The sequence below is a fragment of the Aspergillus sydowii genome, assembly GCF_001890705.1.
Source record: "Aspergillus sydowii CBS 593.65 unplaced genomic scaffold ASPSYscaffold_3, whole genome shotgun sequence".
Lineage (NCBI taxonomy): Eukaryota > Fungi > Ascomycota > Eurotiomycetes > Eurotiales > Aspergillaceae > Aspergillus > Aspergillus sydowii.
In genome coordinates, this window is record NW_024467861.1 from 565328 (window position 1) to 573707 (window position 8380).

General features: G+C 51.0%; 3 protein-coding genes across 3 annotated transcripts; all 3 read right to left on the reverse strand.

Annotated features, from left to right (window-relative positions):
- Positions 1-122: 122 nt before the first annotated feature.
- On the reverse strand, positions 123-1561 carry ASPSYDRAFT_29062 (uncharacterized protein; the record flags this gene model as incomplete). The annotated part of the gene is made up of 2 exons (XM_040844592.1): positions 123-1301; positions 1370-1561. The coding sequence occupies 2 exons, from the start codon at positions 1559-1561 to the stop codon at positions 123-125; spliced, it is 1371 nt and encodes a 456-aa protein (XP_040704335.1).
- Positions 1562-1948: 387 nt separating this feature from the next.
- ASPSYDRAFT_56079 (palmitoyl-protein thioesterase family protein) lies at positions 1949-2926 on the reverse strand (the record flags this gene model as incomplete). Its single annotated transcript, XM_040849147.1, has 1 exon — positions 1949-2926. The coding sequence occupies one exon, from the start codon at positions 2924-2926 to the stop codon at positions 1949-1951; it is 978 nt and encodes a 325-aa protein (XP_040704336.1).
- A 663-nt stretch (positions 2927-3589) lies between these two features.
- On the reverse strand, positions 3590-7149 carry ASPSYDRAFT_148044 (uncharacterized protein; the record flags this gene model as incomplete). The annotated part of the gene is made up of 2 exons (XM_040841774.1): positions 3590-6839; positions 6929-7149. The coding sequence occupies 2 exons, from the start codon at positions 7147-7149 to the stop codon at positions 3590-3592; spliced, it is 3471 nt and encodes a 1156-aa protein (XP_040704337.1).
- Positions 7150-8380: the final 1231 nt, after the last annotated feature.

An 8380-nucleotide genomic window follows, 5' to 3' on the forward strand; every position in this document is an offset into this window, starting at 1 on the left:
GTTGGCATGAAAAAGATTTTGTGGAAGAAAATGCGGAAGCGAATCACGTGGTTTAAGTCACATGATACAGTGGGTGCAGCACCAGCCCTGACTACATTCAAAGTAAGCCCGGCGGAATGAAATCAAAGGTTAAGATATGCTTGGTAAAAGTCGTCATTCACATTATCCCCATCGGATTGCTCACCCGAATCGGCTTCGCCGTTCATATCCACGTTCAATGACTCGTTCGCGTCGCCGAATACAGGGCCTTCAAGTCTTCCTTGTCCTGAAGTTAGCGCCCTGGCAACTGCACCAGGCCGCTGGCTGCTCAGGGGTCGTGGGCTAGGGTTCGATGGTGGAAACTGCGAAAGCAGCTGAAAGGTTTGTCCTGGGACAGAAAGTCGAGTCATGTTGTCCAGGTCTCCATTGGTTTGAGGCGCTGGTCGGAACAATGTCGCTGGTATTCCCAGAGGAGGTCCCCCAGGGAACATCCTTGGGGGCCGTTCAGGCTCAATTTGACCCTGGCCCACAAGTTGGGAAAATGTAGATGAAGAGCTAGCCGGAAGCCTTCTCTGTCTGTCAACGAACGCTTGGGCATCGCGTATTTGGTCATCGATCGTAAATCGTCTGCGGACTGTGGATTCAGGTTCAGGGACAATAGAGCTACTTCTGTTGGACTGCGATGCCTCCATCGCGTGCCCCTGATCAAGCCATTGCCGTGCGGATATGTATGGTTCGCCGTTCATTCGAACGGGGTTCGTCGTCGTCACTCTATCACCACGACGCTGGAGACCGCCGGAAGACCTGGACAGTGAACTTGCGTTTCTCGCTACGCCATGTGTGCTTGGGAGAGAACTCTGCATGCCAACACCGTTGTTGACGTCGAGGGACTCATTTTCCAAAAGCATTGGTTGAGAAGATACTCTGCGGGGATCTCTAAGGGGATAGTACGGATTCGTGTTGGCCTCAGTGAAATCTTCTATGCCCACTGGGAAAAAGCCGTCCCCGGGGTTGATTACAGGGCCGCCGTCGGACAAGGCGTTTGCCTCATCAACTAGTCTAAGAGGTCTGCCAGGCATCGTTGCAGATTGGTTCAATCGTTCGTAGTCGTCTCTCGTGAGTCTTCGTCGTTTGCCGAATCTCTCAATCTCTTCCTCCTGCGGAAAAGCAACTTGAATAGGACGCGTCACGCTAACAGCAGCCCAATCGGCTGTTTCAAGCAGCTGGCGTTTTATCCGTTCTAAACGATTGTTTGGTGACTTTGTAGCTGCGTTCGTGCTAGTATTTGACGAAGCTTGCTGTATAGATTCGACCGTCCTGTTCTATAAACGAGGTTAGATATCTTGTCTTGCATACTGCAATTTGATAGCATTATTTCAAGCTCGCTCACCTCTGGATTTCCCGTGCTGCGTTTGATCCTCCCCCTCTTCTTCTCGTCTTGCTGTTTAGCAAAACTATTGAAAAGAGTAATTTGATGAGGAGCGTGACCCTTACTAGCTGCGCTTGTATTCCCAAAGGTCTGTTTCCGCGTTTTGGAATTGATTTGGGAATGACGGCGAAGTCGGCCTCCTGTCCAGTTCATGGTGAGAATAACACTAGTGTTGGTGTTTTGAAAATCTCATTTGTGGTGTCGCATGTCGCAACGTCACAACGTCTCAGTTAATGATGGCCAGTCATCCATGGATGGCCGTAACGTCGCCATTTAGGGAATAACCTATCATGTGATGGTTGTTTGAGGCCATCAAAGGGTTCGGCACTACTGTGCATAGAGAATGAATGCATAACAAGCTATAAAGCATTCACAGCCTATAAAAGGTTATCAACATCACTGTTCTGTAACTTTGATAGCAGTCCTTCCTTGAAGGCATTGAGTCTTGGGTTCATATAGACAATCCATATTTTCTTGAACACAAACACAAAGCACGGGGTATTAAGCAAACGCATAACCAAGCATCGATATCAAAAGGCTCTAATAGGCCCCCTGGTTCACAAGGACCTCTCTCTGGACCTGAACAGGCGGCAGCTCAACCTCCACGGGCCCAAAATATTCCGTAAACACCTCCTCTAGATCCTCCTCGGCCAACTGCATATGATTCCCTTGCAGGGTCCCAAATTCCAACGCGCCCTTTTCATCCAACTCCTTCAATCCCAGCCAATCCTCTTTGTAGATCTCCCTCTCGCGCAACGGTGTCACATCCCCAGTGTCCTTATCCACCTCCGCAAACCATGACGTCTCCTTCGGGTGTACAATCTTATCGTCCTTGAACATGAACATCGCAAATCGGTTCAATCTGCTCAGGTTTTCCTTATAGGTCGCATTCTTCACCTCCCGCTCATTATTCACATCCGCCAGGAAATTGCTGTTCTCGAGGTAAGCATCCAGCTCAGCAGGGTCGCGAAAGTATTGTGCCGGCACAAACTGCGACTGCACAAAGTTCGACCAGCGCCCGGCATGAAGGAGGGCTTCCGCGCCGCGACAAACAAAGTCGCCCCAGCCGCATTCCTGGAACTCGAAGATGCCGTTGTGCTGGCTGCCGAAGGTGACGAGGTTTCGGACGGGCGGGTTATTGCATCGCTCGATGTAGGCGCGGAGGAATTGGCCGCCTTGCGAGAAGCCAAGGGCGTTAACGGCCGGTGCGGTGGAGAGGATGGGTTCGGCGGCGAGTTGATCGCAAACGGTGGACACCTGCTCAGTGACGTTTCCCAGAAATGTCGCCTGGCGATCGGCAGAGGAGGAGTCACCTATGTGAATTAGGTGGACGTAGGTCCCTGGGTTTGTGGACTCGGCGAAGGAGGCGAGGTCTTTGAGGCCTGCGCGCGTGTAGTCGTCGCCCAGGCCGTGCCAGATTACGAGGGGGAGTGGAGTGAGTTCCGAGGGTGATGAGGCTGGGAGAGCGGCAGCGAAAACTGGAACCGCGAGAAGCGGGACGTGTATTAAGTGTCGCATTGTTAGATTGTTGAAGTTGATGTAGGGATGTAAGACGAGAGGTGGAGGAGGCATGGAGATGGTGGTGATGGAGACTGCTGCGAAGAACTCCAGGTCACGTTTGCTGACACCATCAACATGCATTAGGTAGTTAATAACCGGTGCGCTTCGAATTGTTTCAAATTCTCCAAGTTCAATGCAGTATACTTTCAGCTGATCCGATATATTTAATCTCCTTAATTATCCATAGAATATGGTACAGGTCTTATCACAGTCTCCTCTTTTGTCCTTGCTATCTATCTATACTCCACCACGAAGCGCCCAGTATATACTACAGTAACAGTAATCAAAACTAAAAAGGTAAACTAGCTACCTACTCGACATTCAATCAAAATTGTAGTACTAGGATAAGGGGTTACGTACAAAATCTATAATTTTCCATACACAGAACCATATCAAAAAGTCAAATAACAGGGATATGATACCAAAAGAAATCCAATGGGTGCAAAAACAGCACAAGGAACGGATTCCAAAGCCTTTCAACGGGCTAGGGCGAGAAATCGGAATGGGAAAATACACGAAGTGAACAAAATTTGCCTGTAAAGGTCGTCGAGAGCTCTCAAAAGTTCATAATCGGAAAAAGATGCAAGGAAAATATAGAAAGGAACGTAAAAGTTAGTTCGACTAGTAAGGGGGTCGTCCGATGCCCCCGGTTACACCCCGTCGACCAATGTAGCCTGACGTGGATCTTGGAAGGCGGGTGGTATCGGCGTCTGACGATAGAAAGCCGTCTAACAGCTTTTCCACGTCACGTCGTTGAGGGTTTTCTTCCACTTCGATACCGTAAGGGGAGGCTCCTCTAGATTTACCGTTGATGGCTACCTCTGGGACGTCAAACCCATTGGCGAGCCCAGCACCGGTCCGGGATTTTTGCCTATGAAGCGTTTTGCTATCATTCGAGGCAGCGATATGGGACTTCCCGTTGACGCCGTTGACAGAGGTCTGTTTACGTGGGGCAGGAGCTGTTGAGGGACGGTCAGATGACGACAGCGAGCGCTGGGAGTCATTGGGAAACCCGCCTGGTATGGATAAATCTTGCGGGATTGGTGGCACTGGAGGGATCTGAAACGAGCTTTGCGCCTGCCCGTAGAGCACCCCATTGCCCGCCAGAGCCCTAGGTGTTTCCACGCCATCTCCGTATAGTGATTCTTGTCCATCTCTCGTAGATTGCGGCCGGATCGACGCTCCATCTTCAAATTCTGAGTTAGAAAACCCGCTGACCATGCTTTCGCTGCTGGACGAAACAATACTGCCATTGGAAGCATCAAGGCGACCACGCAACGGGCTCAGCCGCCGGTCCTTGTCCGGGCCTTGTACAGAGAGGACACGCCTCAACTCGTTAACATGGACCGGAGTGTCTCTGCTTGAACTATAGTTCGAGGTTGCTGTTTTGTCTGGCATGCTCATTCGGCGAGTGTTCTGGAGGCCTCCTGCTGCATAGACGGCGGATGGTGAGTTTGTTGACATGGAACTATTGGTACCATTGGCGTGAGGGTGGCTACGCGCGGGTAGGGTTCCTGTTCTTGACCCACTAAGCGAAAGGGCTTCAGCCTTTTCCCGTTCAGCGGCTTCCAAGGCACTTTGTTTGGACCAAGGTGACAGCATTTGCTCTCTGACTACTGACGGGAGATTATCACCTGGGATCGAGCTGGTAGGAGACATATGTCCTCCCGGTATTACCGGCTTCCCAACATTGCGTCCCGGAGAACCTGGCGGGGTGTGAGTCGATAGTGTATGATTGTAAGAATCCTCGATACGACGGACGAGCTCCTCAGCACCATTTTTGAACGGGAGCATCCTATTTGTCTCTCTGATATTGTGACTGACGGCATGTCGATCATCGTGGAGGATACTGTCGAGGCTACTCAGAGAAACGCCGATGGAATCGAGCCAAATTCCTCGGCTCTTCCGTTTCTCAATTTCACTGAAGATCTCCTTTCCGACTCTGGAAGGATCCAAGCCAAACGTTTCGGACAGTACCCAGAGGTACCCGTGCACTAGGCTTCCGATGTTCACCCTACATGCAGGTGTGCTGAGGCTGTCTGAAGCCGCCATGTCATCTTGGAGCTTCAATATCATTGGCAATCCAAATCTAACCGCATTTATGCCGAGGTTCTCGACAAGGCTGGCCAAGAGTAGGTGAAGTATCCGGATCTCGGTTTCCTCCGATGGGCGTTGAATAGCAGCTTCATATGTGGTCAAATGAAGTAGACGGAGAAAGTTCGACTGGGCAATGACTACAGCCTTTTCCCTTTGGTGAGCTCCCGTCGCTCGCTTAGCAGCTCTTTCGATAGTATCTGTCAAATCACGCCTTGGCGATGAGATGGTAGTCTTGGTTGACCGATCCTTCAGCCTGAGATCACTTTTGGTGGTTTCCAGTTTCAGCCAATACAGGAGTGCGTCAACATACGCATACCTAACATCCTTTTGCGGGTCTTGGAGAAGCCAGTGCGTTCCTTCCCAGACGTGGATCCCGACTGGATTCCTCGATTCAACCCCAGTAGATGCCTTGGGCCGTTGAGAATTGGCTACCAGTAGAATGTTTTTGATAGCCTTGAGAGCGCCCACCTTTGCGCTCACCAACGAGAAGGATGTCGGGTTTGGTTCTTTGGCGACGGTATCTGGTTGTTCAGACGCTGTCGAAGGGGAAGGCTGGTCCTGGCTGTGCGCTGGTTTGATGCGAGTTAAGATTGCCCTGAGCATATCGACGACCTGGTCTCCGTAGTAGATGTGAGTGGTCAAATCCCCAATGCATTTCTGGAGCAGCAGAAGCAGGTCCTGTTTCTTGAGCGAAAGCTCTGCGTTGTGATCGTGGTGTGTCTTTTCCTTCTCAGCAGACTGTTCCTCCGCGGCTCCGTCAGGCGCCGGAGACACCAAGATTGCCATATAACGCATTAACCCCAGCAAGATGTCAATCACACTCAGCCCAATCATGTTCACTGAAGATTTCAACAGATAGTCCATGAGATATATAACAGTAAAGGCCTTGTCCAGGGTCTTTTCTGTGGGAGGAATCTCGAACAGAACTTCCATAGCTGCCGTTAAAATTATGAAACGAGCCTGAACTGGACACCATTTGGCTAAGACTTCAATCAATGATGTGGCCCAATTTTCCTCGTTGGTACTAAGTGACAAATAGGTGCCGTTCGATTGCCCCTTTCGCAGAATGAAATCCAACACGACCCTCGTGGTGACACGGATCTGGCCACGACTGCTGCCGTTGAGAATCACCTGTTCCAGACAGCCGAGAGCAAGTAGCCTCATATCCGACTCAGCTTTCCTATCGACATCGTCAACATTCTGGGCTGCCAATGCCGGGTCTCCCTGTGCTGTGTCAACCGTCTCAACGGTAATTACGCTGTGCCTTCGCCGTGCAGCAGGGTCCGGGGCAGGTCGTTCCGTTGCGTGAAGTTGGCGCTCAAGGGACTCGATCAATATATCATCACTGTTGTACAGATTCTCCAGAATGACTGGCAGGATCAACTTGAGTGAATCCCCACCGTCTGCTGCCAAACAAGCTTCGGAGCTGACAACTCCTCTGATGGCACGTAGTCCCGCATTCTTCCATCGTATCGTCTGCGGGGTACTGGGAGCAACCTTACTCTGAGGCTGGGCCTCTTCGTGGGCATAACCCGCGTAGATTTTGACAACACCTCGATATTGGTCCGCAAAGTCCTGATCGGCAGACAACGCAGCCATATCTTGATGATGGCAGAAGGTCTCGAATGTGCCAATCGACTCCTCCACCATGGATATATCGCGAGACCGAAGCACTGTTTCGATGACAGTCAAGACGGATCGTGCGAATATCGGTAGGTCGCGGGGGATTTTCTCGATGAGCGCGCTGAGGATTTGGAGTGTGACCTGGACGTTTCTAACAGAGAGGCTCAATGTCAGCGAAAGAAACAAAGCCGCCGGTACGGCAATCAATCAACCCATGATCCGAGGCCTCCCCAAACTCACCCGATTTTACGACGCCAGACATCTCGGGCAGCCCTTTTCTCCAAGAAAGCGCAAACCTTGGGTAGCTTGCTCCGTCGCGTGCTCACATAGTACAGGAGGTAGGAGAGTTCGCTTGAATTGGGCTTGACGTCCTGAACACCTTTTTGATATTGCGGATAGCACTTGAGGACAAGGATTTGATGCTTTGGGCGACATTTCTGGCGCACGGATTCAATCGCCATGGTGAACTTGGTGACGTAGCGAATCCTCCAGGGGTATGTGCAGTTTCACAGGCGAACTCCGGTTCGGTCCAACGTGGGAGTCCAGGGCCGGCCGAAATTCGAAAGGAACGAGGGCAAACTGGGACGACCGTTTATAAGGACGACTGCTGTTGAACCATCAGGAGCGCTTGATGTCGCCTGGCAGAAGTGATGAGTGGAGGTTGGTGAGCGAGAGAAGTTCGCGGCTAGTTCGTGTCATCAAGGAGAGAAAATTCCCATCTGTAGAGAGGATCCAATTTGTACGGCTGGCTTTGCATGCAAAGTCAAAGTTGCTCGAGCGCGACAAGGATAGGGGGGTTGTCGCTGGGAAATGGCCTGAGAACAGGCAAAATAAACGTGGTTGGAATCAGCGTCAGAGAATCGGCAAATTACCCCGTCCGCGGACCGGACTTGGCGATCAACTTCCCCAGAGAGAATGGAATGAATCAAGAAGATAATTAACGAGTAGACTTTTCAAAGAGGGGTCAGGTATTATTTAAGATTTCTCCAATAATGGACAGTCCTATTCAGGTTTTTCTTGACTACTGTGGTAAGTGGCTCGCGGTGCCTCACCCGGCCGATCTTGGTTCCTTCCACCTGCAGCTATCAGGCCAGGATGCCGGGGTTGGGTTATAATCAAAAGGCGACATCTGTGATTTATATCTCCAGTCTCGTCTAAAGCCTCTGCTTCCCTGACAGCCATGCTTCAACACGCCAACCAGCGCGCGATCGGAGACGTTTTCAGACAAAAAACAAGATGGAGAGTATACTTCGGCTGGTCACGCTCCCCCACATTATTCTCCCGGTTGGGGACCAAGCACAGATGCGCACCCTCGGAGAATAGCAAACGTTGAGAATCTAGCGCGCGCTCGCGTGTGGGTGTTCCTTTCGTTCCATGTTCTCAGAATTACCGGCGCTATTGACGATCACAGGTGCTACCTCGGTCACACATGATGCTCCCAAAAACCCAAGCAAACCAGAGTCAGTGCATCGACATCGCCATCGCGGCAAAGTCCACACGCCAATAACGGCACGGGTGACGGAATAAATGAACCTTGTCCCAAAGCAGATGACGTTTGACCGATTTCTTTTTCGAGATTCTATAGGTCTCTCGCTTGCGGGGGTTTCGTCCGGTTTCCAACCCCACGGGTGCGTCGGGCTTCCGAATAGTAACAGAAATGCCAAAAATCCATCCTTGTCATAATTGCTTCTG